This window comes from Thamnophis elegans, chromosome 2 (assembly GCF_009769535.1).
Source record: "Thamnophis elegans isolate rThaEle1 chromosome 2, rThaEle1.pri, whole genome shotgun sequence".
Classification (NCBI taxonomy): domain Eukaryota; kingdom Metazoa; phylum Chordata; class Lepidosauria; order Squamata; family Colubridae; genus Thamnophis; species Thamnophis elegans.
In genome coordinates this window covers 144,712,307-144,725,542 of record NC_045542.1, presented here as the reverse complement: position 1 = coordinate 144,725,542, position 13,236 = coordinate 144,712,307, and the positions used below count along the sequence as shown (strand labels likewise).

Below are 13,236 nucleotides of genomic sequence, written 5' to 3'. Positions count from 1 at the left end.
CTGCTGGCCACTGGCAGGCCATAACAGACCTCCTCTTCTTTGTGGCAACCCCAGAACATCAAAAGCTTTTGTTTAGTATGCCTTGTATACGCCAAATTACATTGCTACTTTTTGGCAGCAAGCCAAAACGGAGTTATAGATTCAAGATAGAAATCAAATATGCGGACAGTTAATTTTATGCCATTATGGCAGGGAACACGCTTCCCTGCCCCCAGTTCTGCTATGCTTCCTGCTGCCTCAACTAGGCTGTGTGTGTGAGAGAGGTGGGGGGAGGGAAAAGAAAGAGAGAGAGAGAAGAAACGGGGGAGATATAGGAATGGATGAGTGGAGAGTATGATCTTCAAGTATGGAAGAGCTCATCCATGGATGAAAATGTCTTCAATTTATCCATTCCTGACAAATTTCAGCACTGAAACTCAGCCACTTGAACTACTTCTCTTAAAAGGGCCATTGTGAAATTTTGCCAGTAGCAGTTTTGAATGGAAGTTGATTCTCAGAGGTATAATAGCACCAAAAAAAATCCTGGACTGGCTCTAAAAACAGCCCAGACCAGAAGATGCTGGAAACCATCTGTAAGCTATTCATGTTCCTTGGGGAAAGAACATGAACGAATCATACAATGAGAACATTTTTTTTTTAAAGAAAATGCAATCAAATCAGAAATGACTCTTTTGTGTGTACATATATATTTGAGTGTCCGTTAGTTTGAAAAAAAAAAGTTTGAAACGGTGGGTTTGTTGTGTTTCTTATGGGTATTATTCCACTCCTATAGTTGGTACTTTTTGATGGCCTTCTCCTGGCTTCCGCTTCCCTTTCTGATGTCGCCTTTCCCTTCCAGGACATTGTCACCATGCAGTGTGTGCCAACAAGCTGGACAAGAAGGATTTCTTTGGCAAATCAGATCCCTTCCTTGTTTTCTACCGCAGCAACGAAGACGGCACGTACGCAAGAGTGTCCCCTTTCGAGGCAACCAACTTCCCAGGCCCCATTCTGGGCTGTTACTTTAATGGCATGTAGCTGCCTTGATAGTGTCATTAGGCCCTGAATTGTTCACTCACACACACACACACACACACACTCATACGCACGCACGCACACACACACACAAACACGTCTGCTTCCAAGAGACACTCAAGCTTGCCTTTCTACTCCTCTCTTCTCAGGCCATTCTTTTTGCTAGTTTGCTAGGGTGAATGTTGATTCTCAGATGTGATCCCCCCCAACCCACATCAATAGCCCCATTTTTTTCCGCACCAGTTTTTACTTGCCTTTTTTATTCTAAGATTTGAGGAAAAATACTATTTATTTTACATGTCCCCAAAGATAAAGGTTAAGGTTCCCCTCGCACATATGTGTGCTAGTCATTCCCGACTCTAGGAGGCAGTGCTCATCTCCGTTTCTAAGCCGGGGGGCCAGTGCTGTCTGAAGATTTATTTATTTAATTTATTTAATTAATTTGTATGCCGCCCACTCTCAAAGAGACTCAGGGCAGCGAAAGGTGTCTCCATGGTCATGTGGAGGTGGGTAAAATGAGGACCCGGATTGTTGGGGGCAATATGCTGACTCTGTAAAACCGCTTAGAGAGGGCTGAAAGCCCTATGAAGCGGTATATAAGTCTAACTGCTATTGCTATTGCTATGTGGCTGGCATGACTAAATGCTTTTACCCTTCCCACCAAAGTGGTTCCTATTTTTCTACTTGCATTTTTTACATGCTTTCGAACTGCTAGATTGGCAGAAGCTGAGACAAGTAATGGGAGCTCACTCCGTTACACAGCGCTAGGGATTCAAACCGCTGAACTGCCGACCTTTCTGGTCGGCAAATTCAGCGTCTTAGCCACTTAGTCCCTTACATGTTCCTAGCATGAAGGAATATAATGACTATTCCCGGTTGTCATATGGTGGCAGGGGTGGTGGTGGTATAGAGTGTAGCTTAAGCCGAGCTAATATGGCTCCCTTGATCAGCAGCTGAGGTATGTTTTTTGCCCTTGCGACTCTATAGGATGCCATCTCAGCTTTCTTTCTTGTTCTTTCTGAAGGTCAGCTTGTATATTCAGGGCCCCCAAAAGTAGATTCGTTTATTTTACCCCTCAACCCATTTTAACCATCCTCCCACTGTTTTTGGGATGGAGGAAGAAATGCCGAGGGAGGGAAGGGATTTGCTTTTCAGTGCATGTATTATGGGGCTGTGCAATGGTTTTACACAAGTGATTGCAGCCGGGGAGTTCTTTTCCTCAGCATGCTTAGAGTGGAAGAGTCGGATTTTCCATATTTGGCAAAAAAAAAAAAAAAAATCAGCTACGGTTATGGCCTTGCTTCAGTCCTTCACTGGTAGAGGCAGAGAAGGCTATCCTGGTTGCCTAGCAATGGTAGCACTCAATGTCCATTTCTAGCTTGGCTCAGAAGTGGTTGGAGAGCACATTCCACATTTGTTCTCCGTCACATCAAGCTGATCTCCATCCTTCCCCAACTAGTGGATGTTCCAATAAAGGATGTTGGGGAAGGAGGCCAACAGGCACGGTGTGCAGGGCCTGGGTTTGGGATGTACAGATGGAAAGGGGGAAATTGAGATGCTGCGGCTCAAGAGCTTCCGCTGAAATCCACTCTTCAACGTTTGTGGCTTCGGAAACCCAAAGAAGTCTGTGCCGATGAGCTCTTCTTGGAGATGGGCAGCTCTTCTGGTTTCTGGGTGGATCTGCTTTCTTTAATCTGGCGGCCTGAAGATGTGGTAGACCAGGGGTCTCCAACCTTGGCAACTTTGAGACTTGTGGACATCAATTCCCAGAATTCCTCAGGCCAGTTTCCTTGTGGAATTCTGGGAGTTGAAGTCCACCAGTCTTCAAGCGTAGAGTTCTAGACTACAGTTTTCATCCTCTTGAACTAGCATGACAAACTGTATTCTCAACGGCATTGCAATCCAACCCCTCAGGAAGCTGCAATATGTTACTCCACACCACCTCAAAGCCCACGAGCTCTCCGTGCGTGTTTGTTTCTTTCCCCTTTTTGCCATGACTCTCTCTGCTTCCAGGTTCACCATCTGCCACAAGACAGAGGTGGTGAAGAACAATCTGAATCCGGTGTGGCAACCGTTTTCCATCCCTGTCCGCTCCTTGTGCAATGGAGACTACGACAGGTTAGAGTTTATATTTATACTTTGGGCCTAAAGGCTGGCAAAAGGCAGAGCACCCAAAATATTAGAGGAGGAGAAATTTAAGTTGGATTTTTTTTCATGCTGTTTCCAGGTCAAAAGGTTCTCTGAGGTTCTCTGCCCCCAAGGCTATTAAAAACCATTGGCCTACAAGTAGTCCTCGATGTACGACCACAATGGAACCCCAAATTTATGTTGTGAAGGGGAAAATTTGTTGAGTTTGGCCCCGTTTTGCGACCTTTTTTTTGCCAGATTTGTTAAGTGAATCGCTGCAATTGATAAATTGCTAAAATAGTAATATGGTGGTTAAATGAATCTGGATTCCCCGTTGACTTTGCTTGCCAGAAGGTCACAAAAAGGGATTATGTGAGACACCCCGGGACATTACAACTGTCATAAATATGAGTCAATTGGCCAAGCGCCCGAATTTTGATCATGTGACCATGGGGATAGTGTAACAATTGTAAATGTGAAAAATGGTCATGTCACTTTTTTCAGTGCCGTTGTCATTTCGAACCGTCACTAAACAAACTGTTGTAAGTTGAGGATTATCCATATACCGTATTTTTTGGATTATAAAATGCTCTGGACTATAAGACGCATCTACTTTTTGGGGGGGAGAAAAACAAGAAAAAAAAATCTGCCTCTGCCTCCCAGCATCCATCTGGTATTCATCCAGCCCATTTGCTGCGGCCTGTTTGCCGCCACCCGTTCCCCACCATGTGGCCCATTTGCCACCGGCATGGCTCATTTGCCACTGCTATGGCCCGTTTGGCGCAATCCGTTTGGTGCCACTGTGGCCCGTTCAGCATGGCCTGTTCGGCGCTGCCTTTTTGCTGCCACCGTGGACCAGTGGTGAGTTCCGGATCCCTGTGCAACCAGTACAGTGCACCGGGGCCCGGCACCTCCCAGATGCACACGTGCGCAGCGGGTGCATGCGTCCTTACCTCCATGACACCTCCGTGACACCTCTGCGATGCTCCAGCTGCTTGGTGGAGCATTGTGCAGGCATCATACGCTCCGTGTGCGTGCGCAGAAGCGCTGAGGAGCTCAAATACAGGTAAGGAGCTTGGGTGGGCGGGCAGGTGGGCCCTCCGGAGCACCATACCGGAGTGGTACCCGGTGCTCCCAGCAGGCACCGGTACGCCCATATCGGGGCGTACCACCTGCAACCCACCACTGCTGTGGACTGTTCGCCACCGTCGCCACGACCCATTCTAGAACAGCTGATTGGTGCCACACCAACCACCCACCCCTCGTCACAACATTTCCTGTATAAGACTGAAATTTTCACCCACTTTGAGGGGAGGGGAAGTGCGTCTTATACGCCGAAAAATACTGTAGGTGGAACATAAATTTTTAATGGTATAAGGGAGATTAATATTTCCTGGCATGTTTCTCAGGAGTGAAAATAAAGTTCTATATATTATGGACTGGCAGTTAAAGGAATTTAATGAGTGTGGACATAAACTCTACAGCATATGCCCTATCTCCTTTTTCATTTGGGCTCCTGTTTTCCTAAGCTGAAACCCTCCTTTGGGAACTCACCTTCTCTTGTTACTTGTTACCTCTGTTCTAGGACCGTGAAAATCGACGTCTATGACTGGGACCGGGATGGCAGGTGAGAATATAGACCAGTTTTATAGACCCCTTTCCCCAACCTGAATTCCCCAGAAGTATTCATTTAGGGGTCTTTCATGCTCCCTGAGTTGGTTGTTTTCATGCCAACATTTCATTACTCAAACTAGGTAACTTCATCTGTGCTAGTCTAATCTAGCCCTGATGATGTTACCTTGTTGGGTAAGGAAACGTCTGCAAGAATACAACCAAGCTCAGAGAGCACCAAGGTCCCCTTATTTCAGCCCTGAGCCACAAATATTCTCCTTTAGTGTGAAATTGCAATTCTTATCAATTCACCCAACATGGAAATGTAGCCTGATTCTTTTTAGGGCATCATGATAGGGGAAAGTTGGTATAATACTTTCTCTTATTCCAGAGATTCAAGAAACAATTACCTGGGCATTATATGCTAATCACATATGGCATTAAAGCTAAAAATGAGTGAGGGTTTTTTGCTTTCTGATGCTCCCTTTCTCTCTGTCTCTATCCTTTTCCCTCTACGAGCTGCCAGTAAAAGGACAATGAATGTTTTCCTAAAGATCATTTGCCAATATTGTTTGAAGTGGAGCCAAAAGTCATACTTTTCTTGGGACTGTTTTACCTTAACTGAATAGGGCAATCCCATTTGTGCTTATTTAGATGTAAATCCCATATAAGTGCTTGTATAGGATCAAACTCTTGGCTTTAACAGAACAAATTTAAAGCATGATTTCCTTTCTTTTCAAAATTGTTTGTTCCTAATCTGGAGCTAAGATTGGTAGAAAGAATTGCCAGGATTTTTTTTTTTTTGAAGCCTTCTTAGCTAGAAGAGAGCTCATGGCCATAACCTTGGCTGGTTTTATAAGGCTGATCGATAGTTTTGTGAATGGGAGACCACCAAGAGGCTGTGTGTCAATTAGGAAGTTGAAAAAGAAAAAAGATGGCAATAGGAAAAGGGTTTCCTTTCTGTTGACAAGAAAATTACATGTGATTAGAAAAAAGGTAGATCAGATTTGGACAGGACTTGGGTAGGATATCGACACCCCAGTAGAATGACAAAATAACATACCAAAAGACGGTACAGGTAGTCTTCACTTACCAACAGCCTCATTTAGTGACTGTTCAAAGTTGCAAAAATATAAATAAATATAAATAAAAAGTCATTGCATTTATGACTGTGGCAGCATCCCTTGGTCAAATGATTATCATTCTGTCACTTTTCAACTGGCACACATTTACAATTGTGTGGTCATCTGATAACCACTCATGTGCTTCACAATTGGCTCCTGAAAAGCAGAGTTAATAGAACTTGTGGAAGTAAAATCTCAAGTCACGGTCAGGTGATCAGTTGTCTACTGACCAAATGGGAAATATTGTTGGAAGCCCATCCAAATCATGTGGTTTTTCCACCTAGCAACCAAGTCACTTAACAATAGAGTTGTTGACTCTAATTGAGGTTGCCAGGTGAAGACTACGGTAGCTATATAACGGGAAATGATTCTGTATTTTTATCAAAAAAATGGAATAGCCATGGCTCTGAACTCACCTGGAGGTTACACCATATCCTTCACACAACCTAAATTTACCGCATAATTCGGAGTATAAGATGTACTCCCCCCCCCTCTAAAAGAGGGTGAAAGTTTGGGTGCGTCTTATACACCAAATGTAGTCCCGCCCATCCGCCAGCCCCCACCCTTAGCCTCTTCCTCCCAGCAATTTGCTTCCTTGCAGCAAATAGCAAACAGCCTGTTTCGGTTTCAGCTTCACCACAGCTTGATTAGCGCAAGCAACTGATAGTTGGTTGAATCGACCTCCCGATCATCAGCTATTTCTGGCTTCATGGATTGCCATTGCCTATTGCTGCCTCCACACACTCCATTTTCAGCCTCCGGTGCCCCATTTTCTGCCCATTCTGATCCCCGCCACCCAGAACGAGCGGAAAATGGGGCACACAGAAACCCAAAACAGGGCATGCGAAGGCTGAAAACAGGGCACATGGAGGCAGCAATAGGCTATGGCATTCACTGCAGCCTGAAACAGCAGGGGAGGGGGCAATCCAAGCAACAATCAGCTGCTTGTGCTAATCAGGCTGTGCTGAAATTGAAACTGAAACACGCGATTTGCTGCAAGGAGGCAAATTGCTGGGAGGCAGATTTTTTTTCTTTGTGCTAATCAGGCTAAATTGAAACTGAAACAGGCTGTTTGCTGCAAGGAGGCAAATTGCTGGGAGGCAGAGGCAGATTTTTTTTTCTTGTTTTCCTCCCCAAAAGCTAGGTGCATCTTATACTTCGGAGCATCTTATACTCCGAAAAATATGGTATTTATTGTCCTCCCCCTCACAATCCCTGATCTGAGCAACCCCTGTTTGTTTGGTGCTGGATCATCGAATGCTGCCTGATACAGTGATAACAAGAGTGATGGTCCTTTGGGAAGCAGGCAGGAGAGGCCATTTTTAAGTACAAAGAAAAATCTATAACGGATGAAATCCGGAGATAGCAGAGAAAGAGAAAATGGGATTTTGCTCTGCAAACTCTGTTCTTTGGTTATTTCCCTCTTACTGAACTTGGGCTTTTGGACTCGAATGCAAAGCACTCAAAATCCATTCCCACCCACCACCCTCAACTGCAGTTTGAAGCAGTACAATTCTTTCTACATCTCAATCTGCTGCATTTGTAGATGCACCCTGTGGGGCAAAGAGGATTAAGTGAATTGGGTAGGTGGAGTAATTAAAAATCCTCAGTTCCTCACCGCAGGATGTGAGATACTCGGAACACCTATTATTCATACACTCGCTACCCCAACGGTGAAGCGTTATATTACTTCTTTTTTATTTACTTTTTTATTACTTTTGGTTTGTTGCAGCCACGATTTTATTGGAGAATTTGCCACAAGCTATCGGGAACTCTCTCGCGCCCAGAACCAGTTCACAGTCTATGAGGTAAGACTTTCTCCTGGCAAAATACAGATTCTCTTGAGAAATGTTAGGTTTTGTGCAGCGCTTGCATTAATTGGACCCAACAAATTACATTCCTGCTGAGAAATCTGGACACAATGGGTTTACAAAGAATGCACACCAACATGTTTCTAGTCCTCATGGGTGTAGAGCAGGGGTGTCCAACTGGATTTCATTGAGGGTTCAGGGTTGTGTTTGACCTTGGGCTGGGCTGGGCTGGGCGTGGCCAGCTCGACGTCACTTGTGTCAGGAGGTGCCTGTAGGCCAAAGTGCTCTGCCAGTGAAAATGGGTTCCTATGCTCCGTTTTTTGCTGCGACGCAGAGGTGGGTTCCTACCAGTTCGCACCTATTCGGTAGAACCGGTTCGTCAAATCTACCGAACCGGTTAGAAGAGGTTCCACCAGTGGACCCGGAAAGCAGGCCACACCTACAGAAGAGGTTCCAAAAATTTTTGAAACCCACCAATGGTCCTTGGATATGATTATTCTACACTATCATGCTCATATTTATAAAACTCAGTGCCTCTGTGAAAGGTAAGGATGACTACTGCGTTTGTGGTGCAATCACAAAATCAGAACATTGCATGTGTTGAAGTTGTTTTAACGCAAACCAAAGATGCCTTTTAAAAAACAAGTTGACATCATATTCTTATGCATGCCAGTGCTGTGTATGAGGTAATTTAAGGTGGTTCTGACAAGTGTCGTCGGCATCTTCATATCCGGTCACCTGGGCGGCAAGCCACTCCCATCCGGTCACATGGGCAGCAAGCCACTCCCACAATGGAGGCCACACCCACAGAGTAGGTTCGAACAATTTTTGAAACCCACCACTGCTGCGACGGCTTCCTGCAACCCTCTGCCAGTGAAAACAGGGCTCAGGGGGCTCACCCGCAGCCCTCCCAAGTTCCATTTTTGCTGGCAGAAGTACTGTAGGCCGGTCCTTTGCTGTTTCCAGGATGGCCCTGTGGGCCAGATCTAAGCACCCTGAGGGCTGGATCCAGTCCCCGGGCTTTGAGTTTGACACCCCTGATATAGAGCAAGCCAGTGTCATCTGTTGACAAGGGGTGAAACATCTGGATCCAGAAAGAGTTTGTTTTGGGCTTTCTGCTTCTTGGCCCTTTTGTGCCTGTGTTCTAATGCAGTGTTTCTCAACCTTGGTGACTTTAAGTCCCGTGGACTTCAACTCCCAGAATTCCCCCAGCCAGCTCTGCTGGCTGGGGGATTCTGGGAGTTGAAGTCCACAGGACTTAAAGTCGCCAAGGTTGAGAAACACTGTTCTAATGAAGCTTGCTAGCATTAGTCCAATCTCAAGATTTCAACCCAGCAACATTTTGATTTGGTTTGTTTTTTAGCTTATATCCCATACAGGTAGTCCTTGACTTACAACTGTTCATTTAGCGACCATTCGAAGGTACACTGAAAAAAGTGACTTATGACCGTTTTTCACACTTATGACCATTGCAGCATCCCCAGGGTCATGTAAACCACGTGACTTACATTTGAATGCTTGGCAACTGACTCATATTTATGATGGTTCTAAGTGTCCCCAGGACGATGTGCAGAGGTGGGTTCCTACCGGTTTGGACCGGTTCAGCCGAAAAGGTAGTAACTTGGCAGCCTTGGTCGCCCTGAGCGAACCAGCAGTAGCAGCAGCTGGAACCCACCCCTGATCATGTGATTATCTTTTGCGACCTTCTGACCAGCAAAGCCAATGGGGAAGCCAATAGCAATAGCAGTTAGACTTATATACCGCTTCATAGGGCTTTCAGCCCTCTCTAAGCGGTTTACAGAGTCAGCATATTGCCCCCAACAATCCGGGTCCTCATTTCACCCACCTCGGAAGGATGGAAGGCTGAGTCAACCTTGAGCCGGTGAGATTAGAACCGCTGAACTGCAGATAACAGTCAGCTGAAGTGGCCTGCAGTACAGCACTCTAACCACTGCGCCACCTCGGCTCTTCAAGCCAGATTCAGTTAACAGCCAGGTTACTAATTTAACAGCTGCAGTGATTCACTTAACAACTGTGGCAAGAAAAGTCGTTAAGTGAGGCAAAACTCACTTAACAAATGTTTCATTTAGCCACATAAATTCTGGGCTCAGTTGTGGTCATAAGTTGAGGACTGTCTGTATTTCCTTCAGAGGTTTAAGGCGGCATTTGTCAACAACAGTTGTGTTCTGACTTAGGCTTCCTGAGACAGTAAAAATCACATGCTTAGTCCCCAAAACCCTTTTTTATTTAAATGGCTGCGAATTATGTTCTTTCTCAGCCCATGATTCACAACCAGTCTTTTATTAGGAGTCCAACAGAAGTCTGCCACAGTCTTTCAGAGTAAGGCTGATAAACACCCACTTTTATCTCCCTTGAAACTTTGCCAGAGACCTAATTTCCAATTAGTTTTGCAAAGCCAAACAGAACAGAGAGTCAAACGGAGCTTCAGAGTTTAAACTGACCACAACGAACAAAGTTGCTTCCTCCAAAAGCTCACATCCGTTTACTCCTCTTTTATGTCCTATGGGACGGACCAATCATCTCCAAGCCTTACTACTTGAGCAGAGGATTGGATTAGAAGACCTCCAAGGTCCCTCCCAGCTCCATTCTGATAGATTCTGATTGAAATGTTCAGGAAAGGTGTTTTAAAAAATGTGATTAAAGGAATCAGTTAAGCGCTATGAAGATGAAGCCTAGTCATGCATTAATAGTTATACTTTTAATATGGCCATCAGCAATTTCATATATATTTTAGCGTGTACATCAGTGCTGTGTGCTAAAATACATTTCATGTTCTGCAATATGCATATGCTGTGCAGAGCCATAAGTGAAAATTTCCCCACCACCACCCCAAGGGCTGCCATGTATCTGCAGAGTATTGTTTCTTTGCTTACAAAAGATTATGATGCACTGTAGTGCAAAACTAAGAAAACCAGTTCTGTATCTTTGGGTACCAATAGTAAAACAGGTCTTCTTTCTTAGGATTATGAACAGAAGATGGTTACTTCTGAATGGACTCTCTCTCATTTAAGCCAGAACTGTGTGTGCTCTGTACCTTTTTGAAAATATCAACCAAAAAGAACAATTGCATTTGGTAGAGAGCAGGGGTGAAAGGCTACCAGTTCTAACCGGTTCGCCCAAACCAGTAGCAAAGATGCCAGCTGTTCACCGGAACCAGTAGTAAAAAAATCCTACTGGTTTGGGCAAACTGGTTTTTCCAACGATCAGCTGTGCCACACCATTTATATTAGCTAGAAAGCACGATTTCCTGCTTTCAGCTAATCTAAATCGGTGGCACAGCGGATTCCCCCCCCCCCCCGCTGTTCACTTACTCACTTGCCAGGGGTGCTCAGTAGCAGGCTTTTTAATGGTATATTTTGACGCTCTGGGAATGCGCAGAAGGTCCTGCGCATGCACAAATGTGCGCACGCATGCATGGAGAGCATGCTCACATTGCTACTGAACCGGTAGCAAAAGTAAGTGGATTTCACCTCTGTTAGAGAGGCTTCAGACTTCCCACCCATTTTCCCTCTTTGGTTTTCAGTGGTAAAATAAAAAGAAATAATAATAACCAGGAGTTAACACAAGTGGACTCCATTTGGAAACCAACTTCATTTAGGATCCCCTTATACATTGCAATTTAAAGAGCCCCATGCTGGCGCAATGGTTAGAATGCAGTATTGCAAGCTAATTCTGCCCACTGCCAGGAGTTCGATCCAGGCCGGCTCAAGGTTGACTTAGCCTTCCATCCTTCCGAGGATTCAGTTTGCTGCAGGCAATATGCTGACTCTATATACTGCTTAGAGAAGGCTGTAAAACACTATGAAGCGGTATATAAGTCTAAGTGCTTTTGCAGGCTGGAAAATTTCTCCATAAAAGTCACATCTGGAAAGTCACATCTCCATTGATAAGCAAGGGCTGGATGTCTGATCTATCCTTCTACAGTCCTCTATAAGGCCCTTGGTCTTATTGGTGTTAAGGACCAAATTATTGTCTCCACACCACGAAAGCAACCAGCTCATCCATAAATCATCCAAGCTGCTTTCATTTCTAAGGCGGGACTAGAACTCTCAGTCTCCTAACGATTGGTCCAAAATCACCCAGCCAGGTTTCATGCCTAAAGTGGGACTAGAACTCACGGTCCCCTAGTTTCTAGCCTGGTGCCTTAACTGCTTGACCAAAACTGGTTCTCTAATTTATTAGTTAAAGGGGGAAAAAATGCTCCTCTCTCATTCATTCATTCATTCATTCATTCATTCATTCATTCATTCTTTTCTTCCCCTCTCCAGGTTTCGAACCTAGGAAGAAGTGCAAGAAAAAGAAGTACATTAACTCGGGGACTGTAAGTGTAGGACAGTTTTTTTTTCCCTCTTAGCTCACATCCCTGCCGCCCCTCATCCTTACAAATCAGTGCATCGAGTCATGTGAAGCTGATGGGAATATTTTCACTGGGGCACACTCCAGATTTTTCCAGTCAAACGTCTTACCTGCTATTAAAAAAAAGGAAGCGCTTGTGTTATCGAAGCCAATCACATTTCCCTTCTCTTCCTGATTCACTTCTCTTGAGGCCAATCCAGAACAGACATCCCCTTAGCAAGGGGTTCTCTGCCTGGTTGTTGGGTGGGTGTGGCCTAGTCGGCCTCCTGCACCATGGGGGGTGGGTGCATTTTTGCCCTCCCTGGGCTCTGGAGCTATCCTTGAGTCTCTGGGAGGGTGAAAATGGCCTCCCCAGGCTTCAGAGGCCCTCTGGAGGCCGAAAACGGGCCCATTTCTGGCCTCCCCGAACTTCCGGTAGGCGCCTCCGTGCGGGCCTTCCACTTACCTGCATCCAAAATGGGCTGCGTGTGCAGTCCTGGGAGGGGAGGGGTGGAGTGGGCAAGGCCAGCCAGGAGTGGGATTTGGGGGTTCTCCAAACTGCACAGAATCTTAGCTAGAGGTTCTCCCGAACCCCTGCGAACCCCCAGCAGCCCACCCCTGATCCCCTCCCCAAATCTTTCTTTCTGCCCAGATGAGCTTACCATCTAGAATATCTCATGCTTCTTCTTTCTTTCTTTCCCCCCCCTTCTCTTGTGTTTGTTTTTCTCTGTTCCTGTTAGGTAACCCTTCTGTCATTCACAGTGCAGTCAGAATTCACCTTTGTTGATTACATTCGAGGCGGGTGCGTCGGTTGAAAATCCTGGATGCCTCTCAGGTCCCTGGTTTCTGAGGGTTTCATGAGCCCTCAGCCCTCTTCCTGTCCTCTGCCTCTGAGGCATTGCGGGGGAACTATAAGAGGGCATCGGGGGCAGAGCGCGATGACTTTTAAGGTGATAAGGAAGTAGACGCCTCGTTGGGGAAGGCGGGGATGCTCTGGTCTCTTGAAGAGGGAGACTTGCTGGTGCTGGTGAGATGATGAATTGCCTAGCACCCCAAAAGGGAGCACCCTTGGGACATCAGAGGGTATCTCCAAGGATGGCAGCATCCATTTCTCTCTCTCTCTCTCTTTTCCGCACCACCCTTAGGACGCAACTGAATTTTACTGTCGCCATTGACTTCACGGCCTCCAATGG

The 13,236-nt window shown here is 45.7% G+C and overlaps 1 protein-coding gene across 1 annotated transcript in view; it reads left to right on the top strand.

Annotated features, from left to right (window-relative positions):
• Positions 1–13,236, top strand: part of CPNE9 (copine family member 9) — a 73,181-nt gene that overhangs the window by 50,062 nt on the left and 9,883 nt on the right. The window contains 8 exon segments of the mRNA XM_032239128.1: positions 839–854; positions 857–941; positions 3,028–3,132; positions 4,727–4,768; positions 7,609–7,689; positions 11,981–12,029; positions 12,784–12,845; positions 13,189–13,235. Of these exon segments, the coding sequence (XP_032095019.1) occupies positions 839–854; positions 857–941; positions 3,028–3,132; positions 4,727–4,768; positions 7,609–7,689; positions 11,981–12,029; positions 12,784–12,845; positions 13,189–13,235 (487 nt within the window).